This window comes from Anopheles funestus, chromosome 2RL (genome assembly GCF_943734845.2).
Source record: "Anopheles funestus chromosome 2RL, idAnoFuneDA-416_04, whole genome shotgun sequence".
Lineage (NCBI taxonomy): Eukaryota > Metazoa > Arthropoda > Insecta > Diptera > Culicidae > Anopheles > Anopheles funestus.
Window position 1 is genome coordinate 86,658,409 of NC_064598.1, and position 23,875 is coordinate 86,682,283.

The 23,875-nt window shown below is 43.4% G+C and overlaps 1 protein-coding gene across 7 annotated transcripts in view; it reads right to left on the reverse strand.

Moving 5' to 3' along the window:
- Nucleotides 1-756: 756 nt before the first annotated feature.
- The window catches only part of LOC125775160 (tyrosine-protein kinase Btk29A-like), a 71,108-nt gene continuing 47,989 nt past the window's right edge, over nucleotides 757-23,875 (reverse strand). For 5 of the 7 annotated variants that reach the window (XM_049445693.1, XM_049445692.1, XM_049445694.1 and 2 more), the window contains 10 exons: nucleotides 8,223-8,644; nucleotides 6,187-6,315; nucleotides 5,152-5,232; nucleotides 4,816-5,075; nucleotides 4,540-4,733; nucleotides 4,295-4,466; nucleotides 4,050-4,218; nucleotides 3,744-3,981; nucleotides 3,534-3,667; nucleotides 757-3,458 (listed from right to left, as the gene is read on the reverse strand). In XM_049445693.1, coding sequence (XP_049301650.1) covers nucleotides 3,360-3,458; nucleotides 3,534-3,667; nucleotides 3,744-3,981; nucleotides 4,050-4,218; nucleotides 4,295-4,466; nucleotides 4,540-4,733; nucleotides 4,816-5,075; nucleotides 5,152-5,232; nucleotides 6,187-6,315; nucleotides 8,223-8,644 — 1,898 coding nt within the window. In that variant the 3' untranslated portion in view covers nucleotides 757-3,359. Of the gene's footprint in view, nucleotides 3,459-3,533; nucleotides 3,668-3,743; nucleotides 3,982-4,049; nucleotides 4,219-4,294; nucleotides 4,467-4,539; nucleotides 4,734-4,815; nucleotides 5,076-5,151; nucleotides 5,233-6,186; nucleotides 6,316-8,222; nucleotides 8,645-21,054; nucleotides 21,450-22,292; nucleotides 22,839-23,875 lie in introns of those variants that run through there. The other 2 variants (XM_049445697.1, XM_049445696.1) reach the window with 2 other exon arrangements.

Genomic DNA, 23,875 nt, shown 5'->3' on the forward strand with positions numbered 1-23,875 from the left:
GAAAATGTAGCCATTGGTGCCGTCTATCGACCACAGGTTAAAGATTGGCGATCCGTTGGATACCGACAGAGTTATAGGCAAAACTTGGTGCAAAAATGAGTAAAATTTTACATTTTCTCAAACAGGGTATGGAACTTGGTTCCTTGAATAACTTCTGACACAGACATCTGAGGGCATTGCCGTCCAACAAGAAAATGTAGCCATTGGTGCCATCTATTGGCATCTATATATAAATTTTTCTGAATCGCGTTCGCAAACGCGACAATTGCTAAGCGTTTAGTGACGGGGTAACGCTAGCGAAGAAAGAGAGATGAATTAGAAGCATGATGTCACGCACATTGCTGGTCCGCGATCCGCTTTAAGTCGTTTGGTGCATCTAAAAGGTATGCACGCCTCTGCAGCAGACAGGTTCGTCATCCCACAGCTTTAACACACGGCGGCCTTATGTGAAGGTTTCATCCGTTTCCTTTAATTGAAACGATATAGCAGTGTCGTTTCGATAAAGGTGCTTGTGTGTTTGTCTCAGCTCAGGAAGATCCATGTCGCGAAGCTTCAGAAACTTTCTACAAATGGTCGCACAATAAATCATTTTTATTGAACAAGTACACACCCCCAACGTTGACCCACTTAACCATTTGGATGAAGTTCCGCTAACGAAATGTACCACGGGGCATGGGACTTAAAGGTTGTAAATATTATAAAATAACGTGATATTATCACATTTCGTTCAAAGCTTCAAAACACAACATTTGTTCATTTCATTTCATACAAGACATTTTGCTTTTTTGTTTATTTGTAGTGTAAAAAAAATGGATCGACATCTATCCAATAAGATTTCCATCGGTATCGGCATATTTTGTTTTGCTCCGTTTTTTTCCGCCCTCTTATTTTGCATTCAAACGCACTGCTGCAAATGTTCCGTCGCGAAATTCAAACCGGCGATCAAGTTGGGTTTAAACGTCGTTAAACATTGCTTTTAAACCTGCAGAGTGTTTCCCTTTTTGGGCCTTCGTGTTTCAATCACTTCTCAAAGCATTAGATTAGCTTTTGTTTTTGTTTCTTCTTTTTTTGATATTGTTAATCCACTGCATATGTTTTGTTTTTTTTTGCTGTATTTCCTCTCTCTCTTTTCTCTTCTTATTTCATCATCCGTCAGCAGTTTGCTTGAATTGTTTTGTCGGTTCTTGCGAATGCTTCGTACGCTACTCAAACCAAAACAAAAAACGATTTAACGACTATTAGCTGATTAGCTTGCTTTCCCGTAAATGGTTTTGTTATTGTATTCTGCATTTTTTTGCTTTACCGCGTTTACGCTGACATTTTGATATCTATGCTAACTGTAGTTACTAGTTTATACCACCAACGCTTTAACGCCATTGGGTTCGTGTTTGTGTGTGATTCTTTCTGTTTTGTATTATTATTATTTCCCTTCGTTTATCGATATTGCTATCTCATCGCTACATCCCTCCTAGCGGGTGATCTGACGGATTTACATCTGACGACTGTTCGTTTCCATTTTGATTTCAAATCCATTTAGCAACACCACATCATCGGACGTAAGTTACAACACCATCGATATAGCTACTGGTCGATCTGGATCTGACTGTTGTGTTGCATTATTTGCTCTGAACATCAAACAAAACAAAACGAATGGCAATTTCGGTTCCTCTCGCACACAGTATCGTAGCGATCGTACGTGTTTGATTTGATATATTAACTGTTTGCTTAGGTAGTAAAGGTAATAGTAGTAGTTCATAGTAATAGTATCAGTAGAAGCGGAGCTTACCACCGTTTTTTTTCTGCCTGCTACGGATAGATCGCTCTACTATAGTTTGAGTTTCATCGGTAATTCGGTATCATCATTATTGGGCAAAGATCGTAAGCCGTACGGGTGCACACACCCGCTGCCTTGCTTATTGAACGATGATGATGATAATTAAATAATAAAACGTAATTCTATCTATGGTAGTAACACCACGGACAACCTGCTCAAATATTCATCCCTGCGGACGATGGCAAATGTTTGCCGAAATTGAATTATCAAAACATTTACCTTCTAACATCAAGTAAATCAAAATGAGAAAGATACAATTCACTAACGGTTGAGGTGAGATAATGGGCAGTGCCCATGAACGTAAGACAATCGATACATTAACTAAGTAAAAATTGGAAAGGAAGAAAAAAAGTTAATCCAGTTCGCTTTTACAGTTCACAAATCAGTAACCTATATACAATAAAGCAAACAAAGGATAGGAAATGCATATCCAATACAAAGCTCCTTCGCGTGAGATGAAGACTTGAGAACGGAGAGGAAACAGGTAAATATAATCTTAAATATCACTTAAATACTTCCTACAAATGTTCCCATCAATGCAGCACGGTTGGCTGCCGTTGTTTTTTGCGATTAGTTCATTAATCTAGCTTAGCGGGTTTAAGAGCAGCAAATGGTGCTCGCCGCCGAATACGTTACGTTTGATTTCACTTTTCCTTACAATTTCCCATGGTTTTGTTTAGTTATAAGAGACCTGGTATGTTACGATAGATTTCGTGTTTTGTGTGTGTATGTTTTGTTAGTATGTCTGCACAATCTAATACCGCATACAAACGGTTGGAATACTCGCAGCATCGTGTGATGTCTGGTTGCTCTGGTGTGCTTCTTCCAATCACTTTATATCACTCGCGAAATTCCGAACATATGTGCACACCGTCGCGTCCGCAGCATAGTTACAGTTGTGTATGTTATAGATAGTATATCATAGCTTTACGATATAACGATAGTAATGTTTAAAGATGCGGACCCTACCGCATAGGAAGCAAGTATTCGCACACGGTTTATTGTTATTCGCTATCGTCTGTACTCATACATTAGCTCTTAGCTTCGCTCAGTCATTTTAATGATTCCATTAATGTTTGAAAAGTTTATCGCTTACTGAAACAGAACCGGATAGCGTACCGCACGATGCCTTCACCCGTGTACACACGGAACCCAAACGTATACTAGAACATATAAATCTGGCACTCTATGTTCACTTTCAATTCCTCCGCCGAATGTCTTGCTTAAACGCAGCTTCTGTTTAAAGGTTTGCGTTAAGTGACGGTGTCCTAAAATAAAAGGTTTACGCTGGCAGAACTAACCCGGTTTGCTAAATTACCTCGTCTAGAGATATTGTTTTTACAAAAAAAAAGAACATACATTCGTAATCAAACAAAAGAAGATTAAAGAAGAGATTAACGCTTGCCATCGCTTAGTTATCGATTCAGACATTTTCGAGCTATCGAGCTTATCGAACTAGCTTAAAGTTAGGCGCATCGAGTGTAACGTAAAATGCCACTCAATCAACTCTAGAACCGCTACTCTTCTAATCCGTGAGTCCCTGGGCGACGGCGGCAAGCTGATCTTTCAGTATTCGGAATCCGGGACGATCCTCGGGACTGTGGGACCAGCACTTTTTCATGACCTTAAACGTAACAGAAACAGACATTAAAGCATTTGTTGGAAGAAAAAAAACTCGTTACATTAGTCTGATACGTACATCATAAATTTCCTTTGCGCACGCTTTGGGCTTTTCCAGTATGATGCCGCGCTGGACACGTTCGACGACTTCGGTATTTTTTAGGCGACCGTACGGCATCTTGCCACACGTGAACACTTCCCACATCAGAACACCTGGGAAAGATGGAGAAAAAAAAACAGTTAGGTATATGCTCTAAAGATAGTTAATCCTCACGAGATGTTTACTTACCGTATGCCCAAACATCACTCTTGGAGGAGAAGCGCGTATAGTTTAGTACCTCCGGTGGGGCCCATTTGATGGGGAACTTGGTACCACCGGAGCTTGTGTACTGATCGTCCAGCACATACCGCGCCAGGCCAAAGTCTGCCACCTTTACTGTGTTTTCCGAACCGACCAAACAATTGCGTGCAGCCAAATCGCGATGTATGTAGTTATGACGCTCCAGATAGGACATGCCCTTGCAGACCTGAAGATGAGGAGGCGCAATATTTATTAGACAACCATCTCTTTCAGCTTGCCAAACACCTGTTTTACCTGTATACACATATCCAGCAGCAGTCCCATGTTTCCAATCAGCGATTGCTCGTGCCTTCGTAGGTAGTTCAGCAGAGATCCATGCTTCATGTACTCGGTGATGATGTAGATGGGTCGATGCTTCGAGCAAACACCATACAGCTGCACCAGGTTGGGATGTTGAAGTTTACTAAAATTGAATCATAAATATAAAAGATGACAATTATATACAATCCGAAACCTTCATATCGTGTAAGATTACTTACGTCATAACTTTTGCTTCCTCAATGAAATCATCCTCCGACATGGTGCCAACCTTCATCATCTTGACGGCCGTATCGATGGATCCACGCCATTTGGCACGCCGTACCACACCGAACTGTCCAGAACCGAGCTCCTCCAGGATCATCAATTCCGAGGGATGAATTTCCCATTTGTCTGTTGAGTTTTAATTGTAGTTAATATTGCTCTTTCAATTATAATCTACTGATAGTCAAAGTAAGTAACATACCATGAGATAAACCAGCCGTCGGTGGCACTGGACGATCGCACGGTGACGTCTTAAGGCGACAGGCAAGCCCACCGGAGTTATGGCGATGGTAGTTTATCAAATCCGGAATCGTTTCACAGCAGTGCTTTTCGGATAGGTAAAATTCACTGCGAGCATTCTGCTTGATATGGTAATGCTTCACGTGCGATTGTGGTCTGCGATAACGAAACAAAAATGGTAAACACACATTATAACCCGTTGCTTATACGCGCGTTTAATTAAAAATAAATTACGTACACTTTGGTATGTAGCGATAGTGTGTAAAGACCCTTGGTGGATGATTTGCGCACCACAAAGCAGCCTTCCTTGTCGTTTTGCTTCAGGAGTGATTCCGCACGCTGCCGGGACATGTCGCCCACGTACCAGTCGTACTTTTGCAGTCCGAGCAGCTCCTTCTCCTTGACGTAGTTGCTCGGAATGTACCCGATTGTGCCATGCTGATCCTTTACCTTCCACCAATGCTCCTGTGAATCGTCGATCACCTCATATTCGGCATTCTAGGGAGACCAAAGAGACACAGAATTAGATTTGGCGCTAGAAGTTTCGCTGGAAACTGTAAAGAATGTAACTCACCTTTTCGAGGGAAAGATCACCACTTTCGATCGCCTTGAAGGGGTAGAGCGCAACGACGATCTTCACCCGTGGTGATACATCCTGTGGGTTTAATGGAGAGAGGTTCAAAATGAAGAAGATATAACTTGCGAAAATAAAGCGGAAATAATAATCTCGTTCCAGGTCGTGTAGCATTTGCAGCATATTAATTACACTAAGTCGAGTATCCGGTTGCATAAAAGTCAAGCCAAGCGAATTATTTTAAATCAACTCATGGGAGTGTTGAAAATGGAAACGGGTCGCATATACAACAGACAAGCATCTTAAAATGCAGTCTCAGCTGCAGTCACAGGAAATTGCAAATAACGAACGATTAATTAGGAGATTGTTTTTTTTTTTTGTTGTGGTTGCCACTTTATTATACAATCTTCCTTTGCCTCAACAAAAAGTGCATCTAAAAGACGCACCCCGAAAAAAGATTAAGTTTTTTGTTCGCGCGCGCAAAAAAAAACGAAGGGCATTAGTTCGTCGTGATGCGCGGTTACAAATGCATCGTTAGACACGCGTGACGCGATGATCGGCTGATGATGATGGTGGGTATCACCCATCTTGCAATGATGATGACAGCCGCGCCTCGCTGGATGGACATCTTTTGCAAAAGCCTCGCCATCGCGCCAGCCGAACCGCATCCGATTCCGGGCGTCAGCGTGAGAATCTTCTCAGCAAACGATCGTCTGCTTTTGGGCGTCTCGCACAATCGATTTGAATGAATATTTTATACTTTCGGTAATCTAATGCCTCCTTCCTTTGTGCGATCGTGATAAAAATGTGCAATAGTTACAATATTATTAACGATGGGAAACTTTTTTCTTAATGCGAACAAGTGGGTGTGTCGAAAGTTTTGGTCAGTTGGAGGACATTGAAGTGAAAAATGATAAAATTCATCTAAGCTGAATTCTATATCAAACCGTTTTACATTCACGCTGTATCGCGTGAGTCGTGAAATTGAAACCGGAAATGGATGGCTCGGCGACATGGGGCACAATCATCACTTACCTTTGCCTTTGTGTTCGGTGTTCCAGGCGTTACTGTTGGACCACCGGGCATATTTAAATCCCCTCCTCCGTTCACGTGCAAACCAACACCGTTGAGGGACGCCGTTTTAAAGGAATTCACAGTCGGAGACTGACGGGATGATAATGCCGACCGGGATGGGTGTATGGAATGAGAAGACAAAAAATACAAAATGTTAGAATAGGATGTACGACGGTAAGAATTTCGGTTACTGTGGTTCGTGTGTTAGAACCTGGTGATTATAAACTTCACCAGTGGCAGGCATCATTTTCCCTACAGAAAACCCATTATTTTGTCACTGACTGGTCTATTCGACACTATCATTTTCCAAACCATATTCGTGCAAGTCACACAACTCGCGGTTAATGTGCCTCGTACGTTGCTTTCCCAAGGAGTGTTTAAAATTATTCACAGGGAAGATGCACAAATTTAGGGCCATTTTATTCATGTTTACTATATCTGCCTTTCAACATCGATAATCATTGCTAATGGACAAAGCGTACGCATATGTTGGCGTACTTAAATTCAAATAATTTCCACAAAACACCCGAATGCTTAATTGAAATGGGATTCGATTCGATGATGCAACCATAACGAAACCACATCGTAAAATTATATTTCTACGAAAAAAACGATCGTAATTGGTAGCTTTTCATTCCCTTTTCAAATGAAACTATTTCCTCCCAAATTGGCGCAGACTGTTAAATCGACACTTGAAAACGCATAACTAATATAATTTCGAATAATATTCATCCCCCCGATGGGACGATATCATTAGAATAAACGGTGAAATAATTGAACGTTTTACGACTTCGGAATGGATAAAGCAAAAGTTTCTCCCCTCAACATCGGAAGCGAAGGGGGAAGGGGTTTTGTTTTTAGTAAGGGAATAGAAATATTCCAATCCCACATTAAAGCCTACCACCGAATTAACGTCTCTCTGAACGTCCCATTAAAAGTGCTCAGCAAAGAAAACATAAAGCGAACCCCTAACAAAACCGAACATAATTTCAAGTGTTGTTCGGTTGCATCGATGCGTGCGATAAAACCATAAGTCATTCTACCAAAAAACGTCCAAAAACGATTTCCAAAACCCGAAGCGAGACAACATAAAACCGTCCCGAAAACGTCGCGACAAAATGACGGTACCGGCGACGGGGCAAAACAGCATTAACAGAAACAAAACAAAAAAGACCCAGGCGTACTAATAAAATCGTGAGAAAAAATTCTCCCCAATTTCCTTATTCGCTTCAGTTGCTGATGGTTCCTTTACTGTGCAAGGAACACGGAAAGATTCGGGAGACGAAAAAACGCTCGCATTTAACGAATTTAATAACACAACCTAACCGTTCGTTTGTCTGCTGCTGTTGCGCTGTTTTTTTTTGTTGTTGTTGTGGTTGTTAATTTTTATTGTCTGTCCACTTTTTGTGGTTTTAATTCTTGAGCAGGAAAGGAAATACTCTCGCGCATCGGGCCGGGTAGAATGTGAAACATCAGCAACACACGCTCATACAAATCAGTATCGCGTTTCGTTCGCTGATGCTCGATCTCGGGCACACAAATCGACAGCAATTCGGTGACCACACCCCCTACACAACGTGCGGTGATCACTCGGGAAATTAGTCTGAACCATTAGGCAGAGCGTGGAAAATCAATCCACGAGAAATGGTGCGCATTTTGAAGCGGAAGATGGTGAACGAGATCGACCGGGAAGGTGAGATAACGATCGGTGCCAGATATTCGCCATTCGGAGATGGAGAACGATCACGAACAGGGTGTGTGTGTTTGTATCAAAAATCACCCTTCCGGTGCCTTATTATGATTCCCAACCTCTTAAAAAAAGGGAAGAATATCAGCGACTCGAACGTTCCGTTTCATATGATCCTATAATAATGCGTTGCTGCCACTGCCATTTTGATGGACCGTTTGTTGTTATTTTTTTACAAGCATAAAGCTCTGCTTATTTTTTGGGGGCAAATATAGCCTCGAGCCTTATTTGTATCCCAGTCCTCCTGTACCTGTGGCTGTGCGACGAAGGTGGGCGTTATGTTGCCTAAGCTGCTCGAGCTGCTGTTAAGATGATGGGATGACTGTTGTGATGTTTGCTGCTGCAGTTGGGGCGGTTGTTGCTGGAGGGCCGCCTGTAGGGCAGCCTGCTGCTGCTGTTGCTGCTGCTGAAGGTGCACTTGCTGTTGGGCCGAGTGCGGCAGCGAGGGCGAATGGGACTGGGAATGCTGCTGCTGCTGCTGCGGCGGGTGCTGTGTGGGCTGCGGTGCCTGTTGCTGGTGCGCCTGAAGCACCGGCACCGTACCGGAGTGATGTTGCAGTTGCTGCTGCTGGGGATGAACCTGCGATTGCTGCTGGGGCAACGGCAGGTGACCGTTCGGCACGTTGGGGCTGGTACTTCGGGTAGAATTTTGGGCAGGAGAGCTTCCAGTACCTAGAGGAAGAAAAGAAAAAGCAAAAATGTTTTATTAATAAACGTTACGATTAATCGATGTAGCATTTCTAAAATTATGAACAGGAAATAATTACTTTTCTACCGATGCGGAGAACCATCATCAAATTTCTCAATCATTTCATGCACATTTTATGGTTGCAAAATGAAAGGATGCATCGAAAAATGGCCCCAAGGTATGCACGAAGTTTCAGGTTATGCACACACACACGGTCATTGGTAAAAGTTTGGAATGTTTTAAGTGGCACTTCGTAAAGGATTCAAGGTACGACGTGTGTATCATAATGCACGATTAGACAAAAGCGGGGTTTTCTTTCCTTCATATTCGGGTGCACACCGTTTCTTCTCCATCCATTCATGGTATGCGTTCGTGTACAAAGCTCAAGTTCATTCATTTCTTCTTCGCAACGATTATATTGGCCCAACGAAGCACGCAAAAGAAATGTTTAATGCCCCCCGGAGGCACACAGTTATTGCGCTCCCGGTAAGAGGGAAATATAAGCTTCAGGTTCTTTGTTTGCCGTGATTCGAACGTCGCACAAATTCTCAAACACCGACGGCGTGTGTGTGTGGGGTAATGTGGAATGGTAAAATTTTTCATTCAGAATTTTATTACACCAAGAGCGATCCGTAAGGTTCGTACTGCGCTGACGTTATTACACATCGGCATACCACCGTGGGAAGGAATGGGCGTGGTACGTAACGCTCCTTGTAGTTTGTTTGCGATTTAGACGACCCATCTTCAGGAGGACGACTTTACGGATGCGTAATTGCGTGTGGAATGTTTACATCGAACCATGCCTGCAACCATATCCTGTCCTGAGACACGCTTGTGGACGCTCTTACTTGCGCCCTCCGGGGGTGGCAGGTGTGATTGATCACATCAGATCAGGTTCGAGGAACGGGAACTGTTGGTAAATGAAACGATGAGTCACCTTAGATTTCTCTACAGGACAAACAGACTCTCCCGAATGCAATTTGCAATGCAAGTTACAAGTAACGGATCGTACATGCCAGCTGAACAGAAATCACCCTTTGTGCGTCAACCCCTGTAATGGTCGGCTATCACCCGGCGCAAAAGGAAATGCCAGTGAAATTGCATAGTTTTTAAAATAATTGTTCATACATCTCGTCTTCGGTAATGGAAATGGTACGCCATGTACCACTAGTTAGCGCCGCTTAGCTTCTAACCAAGGCATCTTCACCATCTAACTGGCCGGAAGGCGGGGGGAGTTGTTTTGGTCAGTCGGCAATTAAGATCAAATTTATTATCCACGAACAATAATGCCGCCGGCAGGTAGTTGGTGTGTGCTCGTGGGAACTTTTCCCGTTTGTGGCATCACAACACCCAACACGGCCAGTTTACCTAGAACAATGTGCGCGCCTAGGTGTAGCACGCGCTAAGAACCGGTGCGAGGAAAAAGGTGGCCGTATTTTTTTCCGTTTGATGGATATTTCATAAACACCTCAGGAGTGATAAACTAAAGCGGCTGCTGTTTATCATGTCAGCTCAGAACGGGAAAGATGGCATTATAAATTTCATCATATTTCATTGCGTCTTTCGGATCGCGTAATAGAGAGGATGTACTGGAAGTTTCAATTCTAGAATACTTAAAGCAAAAATTAATCTTAGGTGGTAAATATTCCGACTTAATGTAGCATGAAGTGCTGCTCGTGTCGCAATACAACCATTGCACAAACAATAAGTGAGAGTTTCACCAAAAACAATTGCCTGTGGAGCATGGTAAGAAAGCTGACTATAGGTATTGGAAGGTGTCCGGTCAAGTGTCCAACCTGGACATGGTTCGTCTAACGTAGGTTAAGAAATAAGATTGCTACCCAACAACTATAGAAACGTAACAACGCCCCGAAGCTAAACTAGACCCCAAGCAAGAACCACATCGGGGCAGCATTCATGCATGGACATGCGGCTATACGTATCCCTTCGAGTGGTTGATCGTTTCGACAAAATCGAAGTGAAACACACCTCAATGTACTGATGGACGTAACTTCGCTGTACATCCGCTGCTGGTTTGTGTGTGTCACGTTGAAGACCGGATATGTCAAACGGTGCGGCGGCGCAGTACATGAATACTGCTCAACCATCGAAACAATTTCTATTTTCACCGAAGAACTTACTCGCTTCCAAACGGTGTATTAAATTTAACTACGTCTCCGTCCGTTTGCTAGTGATTGAAACCGTATGCACGCATCTATGCACCAGGAAGGCACCGGGAAATAAGACACAGGCCTCCGCATCTGTGAGGGGTTTGGGCTATGAATGAGCAATTTCGTGTTTCCTGCAAAATAGAATCCACGCGCGGCATAATCACGCAACGCGCGCATCGTAAATCGACCGTGGCTTCCTGTCGGAACTCGCGTGGTACTATGCTTAAGATGGTATGGTTGAGAATTCTTAAACGTACGGAACTTTTTTTTTGTTTTGTTTCTATCAGAAATGGTAACAGTAGTGTAACAATATACATTTCTGATTTTACTCGAATTTCTTGCTAAGACTTCGCGTATATTGTATATATAAGAATCAGGTATTCGCATGATATTGTGGACTTGGTTCCAGTAAGAAAAACTCATAATTTGGCTACGAAATAAACTTATTAAGTATGACGTTTAGTCAAGTATAAAACAAATTCGACTGATCAAAGATTGAAGACACCCCATTCTTCAAGGAACTTCAACGTTTCAAGGAATACAAATAAAGTCCTGAATTGAATCTCGTTTAGACCAAAACTCCCCAAGAAGATGTCTCCTGCATGACAACTCTGTTCCATTAAGTTATTCTGCTTTAAACACCAACATTATCTTACCATCTTGTCATGCAATTTTACCTCTTTACACCTTCAATTTAATTTCCCCTTTTTCTTACCTTATTATCCACAGATACCAATACAACTTCCTCACTGTATCTTCATTTGTAACTCCGTCTAAAACAAAAACAAAATACCAACCCGCAAACGCATCCCAAATCCCGTTCAGGTGACGGTAGACAAAATTGCTTTTAATTGTTTTTTGATTGCATCGTGCCCACCTCCACCGCGTTGAACAAACGCGTCAAACAATAAATATGGTTTCGGTGAGCTGTGAAAATCTCCCATGCTCAAAAATGAAACATAAAAAAAATGTTCCATCACGATCGGAATGTTCACGAGACAAGAACACATACAAAGGTGACCGCAACAAAAATGCGCCTAAACATCCCCAGACCCCAACGCAACAAAACTGGAATAAAATAAACAAAACTAAAATTATCGTCTCGCTGGAAGCCGCAAACAGACAGCAGATCGAGGATCGCAAGTTAGGATGGGTTTTTGTTGTTGTTGTCTACTCTTCCTCCGTTGTCATGTTTCGTTCATGTTGCGGGATGGTTTGTGTGATCGAGTCGTAAGACGTCGACAGCGAAAAAGCGACCAGATCCAAAGCAACGGAGCGAACTTCAAGACAGAATGGTAATTAAGCTATTGATGGCCGGAAACTACTATCGCGGTGGTTTGATCTTCAAAATTCATTTGTTTCTAATAACGCAACGAAGCGAAGAAACGAATTTCGGACGGACGGCATGCACACACATATCTTTTTCCCGATGGAGGACTTTTTTTATTTAGTTGACTGTCTATTTTTTCACATCAACCGCGGTAGTTTTGATGAAAGGTTCTTAGAATGGCATTACGAAGAAGAAGAAGGAAAAGGGCAACGAAGGATGAAACCAACTCCCGTAACAAAATGTCCAATTTGATGAAGTCGAGATGAGAAAGTGGGTCCCACCCGCGAACAGAACCCATCCAGCGTAAGGAGCGAATTTAAATGAGCGTACGATTAGATATGCAACCATTTTTATGCCATGTCGTCACAGAAGGGTAGCAAATAACACAAAACAAAAATGAAGCCATTCGGGTGCGCCACGGATGCGTCCCTTTTTTTGGATGGATCCCTCTGCAAGAGCTCGCGCCCGAGATAATTCGAACATCATTTCATTTAATACGTTGTTTTGGGTATTAAATTTTTTTGTTAACAAACAGTTCACATGGTTAGGTTTTTTTTGGTGATCTTACGGCAAATGTCCGTTCCGGGTGAGTGCGCCGGTTTAAGGGTGTGTCTCGCTTTTTTTTTTATTAAAATTACTAACGCTGATGTGTTCAAATGGAAAAAAAAGAAAATTTAAAATGCACTTAAAACCATCCACACATCCATGACGGAAAGCTTTGGTTAATCTTTTTTCCCCCTTTTTTCCGTTGATGATCCTCTCTGATCTGGCTCGGAGGATGTCTAATTTAGCAAGCGAATTAATGGAACGCATCCATTCTGCTTTACTTACGACACGGACATTACTTAGCCAACAAAGAATAGATTGCAAATTTGTCACAGAAGAAAGAGCAGAAACATTGAAAACCCCTTTTAACCTTGCTGTTGGGGGAGGGAGGCGGAGAACGCAAGAAAGGTGTGAAAATTCTGCTTTCACACGATAGCAAACGAAGCGAAGGAAAAACATAACTTGCGGCACACACTGTGGTAATAAAATCAAATCCATCCGGACGGGCAACTCAAAAGTTCATGTGAACGCTTCTAGAAAGGGTTCTTTTTCTTTACGGAGATTAACAATATTACCAGCACATAAGATTGCACATTACGATCATTCGTTGCATAATTAAAATTCATACAAACTGCGCGGCTGGGCGTAAAATAATGGTCACCGGAAAGTTGAATATTTTAAATGCCCTTATATTTTAACCAAGAATGGTACGATATATATCGTTTTTTCTTCCTCTACCAAAAACATTTAAAATGAACACCACTCGTCTAAAAGAAATAAATGCAACACAGATAATTAACCGCACAGCGAAAGGGAACCGTAGACGAAGAATGTGAATAAAGCGAGAGGAACAGAGTGGAACCCTTGCTGCAGAAAGACAAAATGAAGGAAATAAATGACAACCAGACGGTAATTGGCACGGTTTCGGTTGGGCGAGAAAGTGAACTCAAAAGAGGTGTTATCCTTGGGCAAGTGGCTCTCTCCACTTTAAATGCATGAGAAACGTAATCACGCAACCTTAAGACAACAAACAAAAAAAAAGGATTAAAAATCCCCCAAAAAAGCGAAAAGGCGACCGGTGTGACATATTGGGCCAGCCACGAAGACTACATTCATCGTGAGAGGATCCTGTTTCGGGCGGTGCTAATATCTGCAGCAGTTGAAGAAAACCTGTTGGTAAGACACAAAATGGCAGCGCGTGCACGATCGTTTCGCGGACTAGATATCGCATTTTATTGCTACGGGTTAACCTTATCCGGTTTGGGGAGCTGTAAAATGGCTAATCCCGTTGGCATTGTGTTGATTTTTTGTTTGGAGGGAAGACACCTCTTTCAGGAAGATTGGTACGTAATGTGATTGAAACGTCTGCTACCAGAGCAAACGGTTAGATGATCAAGGCTCAAGCACCAGAAGCTCAATTTTTAAACCTTCAGCATATACACTGTAAGCCTGCGTAAAAGTTTGAGCCGGTTTCAGGGACACGACAGAATGACACTCATAATTATGCGTTACCAAGCCAACCAAAAACCCGGGCACACCGGGGTGGCATGTGGCGTTTGCAAGATGCAACCTTCGCATGGTGCTACATTCTAATTTAATACCATGACGCAAGTGACTTGAGCAGCAAGGGTAGTAACCATGTTCACCGAAAAAGCTCATGCCAGCAAAACCGAAAGAAGAATACAAAAAAGCCTTCCCCAAACAGCAACATCATCGTGTTGATCGTGGTGGATTCATGGTGCGTTCTTGATCCTCTCTCGCTGCTGCTTAAAGACGGATATAGACTTTTGGTGGCGATCGGATACATTCGCCTGGTAGCACCAGTGTAGGCTGTAACATTTATTGCCTCCCCCCCGCTTAATTGGGATCAGCTTTTTTTATGATCGTCTTGTGTTTTTTTGTCTCTGCAGTGGTTCTTCAACCAGTACCATCTACGACTAGGATCACCATCCATCTATCTAGCTTGTGTGCTAACGAGTTATGGCTTCTTTGGTGGTGATTCCAGTATTACACCCTTTCTTTCGACCTCAATGGTCACATTTGTACGGTGGGTTGCATGGGCAGCATGCAGTGATGCAACCAACAAAATCCTCCAACCTCTCTAACGTGAGTTGATTTTTGCTTTAATACTTGTTTTTAAGAAGAAAAATTTGATTTATTTTTTTTAACTGAAGATTAAACAATAAAGCTAATTCCGTGAGGAATTTGTCATGAAATATTGAACAACAACTGTTGACATTTAAGAGCAAATTAATCTAATATCGCAAACAAAAGCTCTCAATCATTCATATTCAGCTTATTTGCATCAATTATATCACAAGTCGTTTTACAACTTCCAAAAAATGAAACACACATCGTTATCGATTGGGTCCAGCCGGAAAACTAATAAAACTTAAAGATCAAAGGTACAGCACCTGGTTGGAATTATAATTTTTACTATGCCTGCCTCGTATCGAAATGTCAAACGTTCATCGCTTATTGGGGCTTGCCCGCTTTCCCAAATCTCCGCTAGACCGTTCCGTTCTTCTCCTGACATTTTTTAACCTGCTCTGGTAGCACAAAAATTAACTAACCGTAATAAAAACCGAAAACTATGAAGCAAAATTGGCTGCTTTTATTAAAGCAACAGTAAAAGAAGAAAATAATCAACCGCTACACTTTCTTAAGGTGGCAGCCCACTAGCTACCGTAAACGAACCGACTCCACTTTACGATTATGCGTGATAATCATACCGAAAGAAACCACACACATTAAAAAAAAACCGGTGGCCCTCGTGAAGGGTGCCATACGTACCCATATGAAACCAGCCGGTCTACTCGAAGGCCACGTCTTTTTGAAGGCTGAAATAGCTGAGAACCACCCCAAACATTGCAAAGCAACAAACCGCCCGTCATTGCCGTCGTCGTGAGCAATGGATAAGGGAGTGAAATGAAAATCCTTTCCACGAAAAAAGGCTGTAATCGGCTTAGCCATGGGGCTTTACAGTTTCAGGCGTGATTCCCCCTACTTTGGGAAAGGTGTTGGAAATTTTCAGTAGTGCGCTGTCTGGACGACCCATGGACGGAACGTAACGGCACATATACGATTCATTTGGGGTAGGTGTTAGTTCGGCACCTCACACAGACGGCAAAATAAACACTGTCGATGGGGCAGCATCTTTTACAAACCGTGGGAATGCACCCGGGTTGGGTAAATGAAGCTGAATGCGCTCACTAGTTAAATCGAGGGAAGTGATTTATCATCCTTACTCATGGTGAGTGATTGTTAAAGCTTAAAAAATTGATGATTTACAGAATGTTCTGCAGTTACTTTAAAAATCGGTATATTGAAGCGGAAAATTTTAATGCTACAATATTGCAACCATATGAATAGGACGATTTAATATGTACATTGCTTACATCATTCGGTTATAATTTTAGCGAAACACATTCCCATTTAATAAATTCAATTCATAATGATGGAATCGGTTGCGTGTCGCATAAAATCTTTACCTAGCGGCACGTGCCACCCTACAATCGTATTATACAAACATATTAATATTGCCATATTGCCAAACTGGCCGTAGGTAGGTCAGCTGGAGGTCACAACTAGCGGCGTAGTGCACAAACACTTCACCGGTGGAGACCAACCGAAAGGGAACCCAAAGCCCGTCAGGTGATTTTTTCCCCTCCATCCATACTAATTTCATTCAATGTAAATGAAAAGCAAGCCCTCAAGCGAAACGATACGAAACGCTCAGCAGCTTTAGCAACACCTCCTTTAAGCGCTTGGGTGTGCTTCTTTAGTCTAAACTTTTGCCACCACATTTGAAGGTCTTGGCGTACTAGAGACACTACACGCGCGCGCGCGCAAAGACACTTTGCAACGTTGCACACATACAAGGGCGGTTGTGTCCAAGTGATGGATTTTGAATCTTAATAAATCATCATAAAACACTTCAAATTCATTAAACAGTATATCAACAACTGCTGCTCGTGCTCAAATGGGCCTCCGGTTTTCTATCAGCTACACGAGTCCATTGCAATATTAAAACACTTCCCAATGTGAACCACTCGGACACAGTAGCAATTGGACAAGTGCTACTTCTTCAGCTTTAATCGTGTCTTACTTGGGGGGGTGTTGTGTTATGTTTTTCTTTTACGACCCTGATTTAAAATTTAAAAATCGAAAGGCGCCATTTAGTTAAGCGGGAAAAGTGAGAACTTTCGCAAACTTCTCCTCACCCAACAATGAGAAGGTTAGATGCTTAACTTCGCAATACAAACTCACAGCACGTGTGAGTGCATCTTGAGAATGTCCTCAATCCGGGGGAATTATTGGCCATACGAACACAACTTCGTTCGCGATAGTACAACACGATCATGAGATCGGAATACTTGATCAATTGGCTGTAGAAATAAATAAAGCTTCTTTATTTTCTTGGAGCATTTTTTCGGCAAAGAATCACATAGCATTACTAGTACTCAGAATAGAAAATTTCTTATTAGTTCCATCAAACCTGTAATTTTAACTGAAGCACATATTTATAAATATTGAATACGAATCGCACTGATAGTTTCAAAATAATATTTGTTTATCAAGCATTTACTTTTAAGTAAAATCTTTCCACCATGTATCGATACATGATTTATCTGTACAGCACAATTACACCAGCATCCAACGCAAGAAAGTACAACCTGTACGATGTTAAATGTTACTGTTAACATCGCACACCGGGGATGTAATTTTAACAAGCCTCATTAAATATTTGTTTTTCTATTGTGCAATTGATGGATGCCCCCGTGGGCCGGATACATTCCCATATCGGTGCAGCTATTACTGGCTGGTGCTATTGAATTTTCATTCACATCCAACACACCCTGGGTGGCTAGGGTTACAAAAGCCTAGTGGAAGGCATTCGATTTCCAACCGTTAAGTGTTGTGATGGGTGAAAGTGAAAATTAAATGCCATAAAGAAGACGGAGCCAGATATGTGCGTTCCCGGGGTGAGGTTATGTATCGACGGTATACACACACACACACACACGTGCAATGCCGGTCAATATGCTGGTTCACCCCCACAACAACAACAACAACAACAACATCAGAGACGCGATCAGTGCGATTGAACATGAATGAAGCGAAACAGACATTAGAGGGAACAAAAACTAGCTGGCTACTTTTCCTACAAAGGAAATTTCTCCAATGTTCCAATAAAGTGACTTTTCCACCCGCCCCAAGATGCTACCCATGATGATGCACGACAGGGGTAGACGAAATCAATTGTTTTCTCTTCTCCAATCGTTCAGCTGAAACTGATGAAAAGCGTGTGTATGTGTACCGAACAAGCCATGTTTGCTCGAATGGATGTTACATGAAATGAAAATTAACACAGCAAGACATAAAACAGCACTCGCCGCACGGCAAAAGTCGGCGCCGCCGTCTGTGTTTTTGAGTGTAATTGATGCTAGAATTATAATGCGGGCTGTTCAGGTAGAGAGATAGAGGAATGGGGATTGTTTTTAGGTGCAACCAGTTGGCAACTTAAGCTTCAACAGCAACAGACTTCGCTCCTCCTCTTAGGCCCAAACGACTGTCAGAATCGTTTCCCTTCCCTATATCCCCGAACCTTCCGCGCACATACGGCGGCTTCTCACACTTAAACGATGTCGCATTATCCTATTATTATAGTTGTCAGTCACCGCTTACAACTGGACCATGGCGAGGCTAAGCGTCGCAAAGCCCCACGGAAGCCAGCTTCCATTTGTCAGTCCGCTGGAGGTTGTCACTGCTCATTAAAGCAAATAGAATTAATTGTCCGGCTGTAATGTGTATCCATAAAAGATTGTCTCACCTGTTGCACAGGTGAGAAGCGACCGCGCAGGGAAACGTTAAACAGGCCTCCGATTAGGTTTGGAAAAATGAAATACCTTTTCAAGCGACAATCCCAAGAACTGCGGTGCGCCAAATTAAGGCAAAACATGACGTTCAGGACATTGACTGGTCGTTGTCGTGCTGAGATATTTTTTAAACACAGAACTGACATCTTACGTACGCGTGCATCTGCGATCGTTGATCGGTGTTTACAGCGATGGTAAATAATAATGGCTTGTGCACACAGGACAGAGTCTGTGTTTCTGTCCTGTATCGACACTAATTGCAAATCGTCTCCAAGGTTTCAGGAAGTGTTGGAAAACGAGTCATTAAAAGGATGATAAAAACAATTCGCCCCGGGGAGCGATTACATGCGAGAAACAAATTCTTGCCTTACGTCACTTAGTTTGACAATTATTGCTGTGTAATTAGTGATTCGGGAGGGCTTTTTTGTGGTATTTTCGCAATTGTTGATGTTGGAGGGAGAGCAAAAAAAAAAAATACCTCAAGAGACACAACAAATTATTTCTACTACACTAAACTCTTCGTTCATTAACAATCGTATGTCCAACACCAATATTTATCGTTTATAAATGTTTTCTATTGTTGCTGCCTATTCGTAACCTCGACAATAAATCTTACATCGAATCCTTTACCGATTGGCCGCAGCAATCGCACCGTACCATTACCAGCCCTTAAAAAGTACCAAACAACCGCTAACGAGACGTGATGGACAGAATCAATTAGGGTAAATTGCACTTCATTAGCTGAGGGCATAAGTAGAGGATCGCTCACCCTAGCCGTACACAGATTGATTTACCGTGCCGTGCCTTAAAAAAAACTAGCAATCGAACGGAAAGTGAAACAAACCACCAGATCGCGATTCAACAAGCCATCTAAAATGCTTACTTGCGCCGCATACACAACAAAACCCTGCTGCCACAGCATAACAAATCTGGTGGACGTTGATGAAATTGCTGGATACAAAAACAAAGGTTACCACCGTACCGTACCTTCCATCTGCCACATCACGTGCTGTGGATCGTGCGGCGTACCTTAAAACTAGCTCTTAATTTCTCTACGCTGAAAGTGAACCGTTCATCGCGTACGATCTCATGACCCTACGATCGCGCGCAGCAGCATCGCAGCCTGATGCTGCTGACGGAAGCACCCACCACGAACGATGGCAAACATTAAGGGACGAAGCAACCATTTGACCCCGCGTGGACTCGATGGTGAGTAGGAGTAGCAAAATTGGCACACTCATAAATCCTATCGATCTTGAATCTCGGCCAAATCTCGGCGCACACGGCGACACCGCCAATCGATCGGTATACGAACAGCGAACAGAAGACCCACGACGCGGCGTTAGCTCATCGGAGGTCAAATCGTGGTAGTGATCGGCGATTGCGATGGCCCATCGATTAGTTGTGGGACTTTTCGGTGGTTGAGAAGAAGGTTGGTTTGGAGACACCTCACCGTCTGCCGATCGATGATCGGTGTGTGCAAGCAGCAAGGCAGATCGAAAGGGAGATTATGAAACGTGTTCGTGTTGCAAGGAGAAGTGCTCAACCAGCACTACGCTGCCTACGGTGGTGGCTGGTGGCAGACGATATGCCTTCTGGAGGGTAAAGCTCATGCTAGAACTCAACACTGGCAAGACGCATCGGACTCGTACTCGGCATGCAAAAGGTTAATTCGTGATTTTGATTTCCATTCGAGCATGGCATAGAGGCCGGACATCATCACTGTGGGAAGTGTGCTGTAGGAGACCGAACAGTGTGCCCCTACCAAGTGGGCACGTAGCTGGCATATACAGAGCCAGCACGCCACCGTATTCAATGGGACGCGTCAAGGACTGTGGTGCACCCAACACGAACAGGTTGTAAGCTGACTCTCCATCTGTACCGTGTGTACCAACGACACCTTGCCGTTGGTTGCATTCTAAGATGATACCCTCCTCACAGTACCGTACGAGCCCTAGAAGGCTTTTTTGCGCTAAATGCGGATCACCGTGAGATCGAAAGGTGCGACAGCACTCAGAGGTTGACATTTCCCTGCCCCCCCGTCCCGGGCTGAGTCGTCCAACTCCCTCTTCCAAGCTTTAAGCTCCACGAGGAAACACTCGTTGGTGAAACAATGGCTTCAACACACAAGTGTCGCTCCCAAAGTGACTGTGTGTTGTGAGGCGTGAAACAACGATCGTGCGGTGGCTTTGTTAGCGAAATTAGTAACATTGTTGCCAATAGTAAAAACAACTAGCTGGGCGCCTTCGCCCTACCTCAAGATGGGGTCTTGGGTAAATGAGAAATTTTGTAGGATACATTTGCATTAATTTGATTTCGAAATGTCGCGCGAATATGACTTTGGTACATATTTGGAGCACCTTTTGTTTTCCTCCTCTTCTGTCTCTCTCTCTCAGACTTGCTTTTACTGGCTTAAAACAGGCTGTCACCAGGCTGTGAAGTTGTGGTAACTTCTCGTACAATCTTACCTAGTCTCCAGACCGAGAGCAGCGTCATTGCTTCGAACGAACGCTCCGTGCGCACGGTTACGCTTGAGCACTGGGCGCCTTCTTCTTCACCTGTCCGCAATGCCGTGGAGCACTACCACCACCAGGGTTCTGCCCCTTACGCGGAACTTCTTCGCTTATGCCGCACCACCAACAACACTGTGGCGCGCACCCCGTACTGTAGGCGCTTGGATATTGATATTGCAACAGTGCGGACTCACACAACACATATGCAACAGATATACACACAGACACAAAACACACCTTCCCAAAAGCACGACCACCCACTTTCACAACGCTGTGTAGATATTCAAGCCCCAACAGCACAATAAAACAACGAAACGAGATAAAAATAGAAACACAACCAGCGCGACAGACTGCAAGAATAATGGACACCAATAGTAAATAGCACTCCACACCCACTTCACTACCCAAAAGGCCTGATTGCGTTTTTTTTTTCGTCTCCCTTCTAGGGCGCCTTTTGCCAGCGATAATAATGATAGAGGGCTGTTTTGCTGCGGGTACTTCTTATCAGTTTGCACCACTTTACGCGACGTCCACGGAGACGCTCCAACCTGTCAGGGTCACCTGGTTTACAACTAGCTGCAGCTTGTTGATGGTACACTGCACAGACAAAAGTGAGACAAAATTGTCTTATCATACAGCTAGTTCTGTAGCGATATCGAAAGGTGACGGAAATGGGTTTAAAATTTCCTATTCTGCATGTCCACTAATTCTGTTGAGTTGCGCAGCGGAACTCTAATGTAAGTAGCTCTGAATGGTACACCAGACGACGAACGACTAATTGTTGCTTGCAAACAAACTATTCCCGACAGCTTGCATTAGAACATCCACTGCACTAAATGGGTATCCCCTTCACTTTTATGACTACTCAGCTACTACTTATGCAGGTGACCAGGCAAACAGGTGTAACGTGTGCCCAAGCCTCACGTCAATCTCCACAAACTACTCGCTGGTGCGCACGATCGCTGATGGCGCACCGTTCAAGAACTTTTTTGTAGCTGTTGTGATATTGTGACACCTCTCGCTTCTCCAATAAAATCTTCCACCAGCTCTAGAAGGTAGTGTGGTTTGATGTTTTTTCTATGCGTAGTCAAGGGTAGCAACCCTCAGGTGACACTGGGACGCACTCGCGATGGCGTTAGAAGGAACGAGCACAAATGCGTCACACTACAGCTGAACCACTTTCCAGCACGTACATAGAACAGACCGATCAACAACACCCAGCACCGTACGGAAAAACTAAACCGAACCAAACTGAAAGACACACCGCACGTTCGTTCCACACGGTGGAGTCGCTCGGTGGAAACTGGCCGAGTGCTCACCAGCTTTTACTTTTTCGACATGGCATTGTTTCACTCCCTTCTGCTGACGCCTCGATATCTCTAGGCGCTTTGCCACTCGTTTTGTTCCACTTCTCGCTCGCTCACACCGGTCCGCACACCCAAAACCCACTACTCCCCGATCAACCGTTTCTCAGAGCTCGCGCATCCAAAGTTTCAAGATTTGGTTTGGAAAATCGCTCCACCACCGCCGTTTATGTATTTCCTTTCCTGGAAGGGGGGAGGCGAACGGTGAAGAGGCCCGAAATGTTGCGCACACGGTGCTGTGATGGTGGTAACACTACTACTATAACAATCGAACACGAGCACACAATAAGTAGAGGAAAAAAAAGGCAAAGCTAGAAGACATCAACATGCATTGAACAACGAACAACCCGATCGTGATGAGAAAATAGATCGTTTACGTTTTAAGGGAGAGAAGCAAAAAAACACAAGACACACAAAGATGCATCTGCAGTTCGATCGCGGTTTGAAGCATCAAATAGTAGAGCAGTGCATGGAAAATAGTACCCTGGTAGTGGTGTGTAGCAACGATCGAAAGAATAGGTTGATGTTTATTGAAATGGTTGTTGTAGTAATGGTTTTGTGCGTCAGCAGTGCACGATACACTTCTGGAGGCTTCGGTAGCGAAATATGGCGCCATCTCATAATCGGAGATGTATACTGTTTTTCTTTTCTTCTTTTTCTGATACTTCTGTTCGTGTGCGCAACTGAGGGGCTTGATGATGGTTGGTACTCAATCCAGATATACATTGGGTGGGGGAGGAGAGAACGGTAGAGTGGGTATTGAATTGAGTGCGCGCCCGCATTGCTACCGAAGAAATTGCAAGAGAAGAAGATATGCAAAATCGTACGCCATCCGGGTAAAAGTGGATGCTGCTGGATCACCAATCTCCAACAAAACCCCAATCGTCTGAGCAGAGTGTGAAACAATGGCATGAGTGGTGACGAAAATGGGGAAAGACATTCGAGATATCTCAGACATCTTGAGTGTCTGCTTCCACTTGAGCCGCAGCAGAAGCATCAGAGTGAGACAGATAAAATAGAAACGGAAATTGGCTTGTGCTAGGGCTATCTTTAGTTGCACAGAGTTCTTGAAAGAATGTTTGAGTACAATCTATCGAACTCAAGCGTACCACTCCACTCAACCATGACACCTTAGACGATACCTTCACGATTCAATCAACGAGAAATCAAACAGTACATTAAACGAGGTTAATACAAAATGGCACTAAATTTCCTTTGCCGCGCCACAACAGAAGTAACAAATGCTTCACATGCTGTCCTCATTAGCCATGCAATCACATCGCATGTTTTCCTAACATTCAATTCTGATTCTGGGTGCGATAATGTAGCAACAATGTTGTCGGCTCCTTTCTTCCGAACCACTTTATACCGCACTGGACGGCTTCCTTCACAGATAAAGATCGCTATTCATC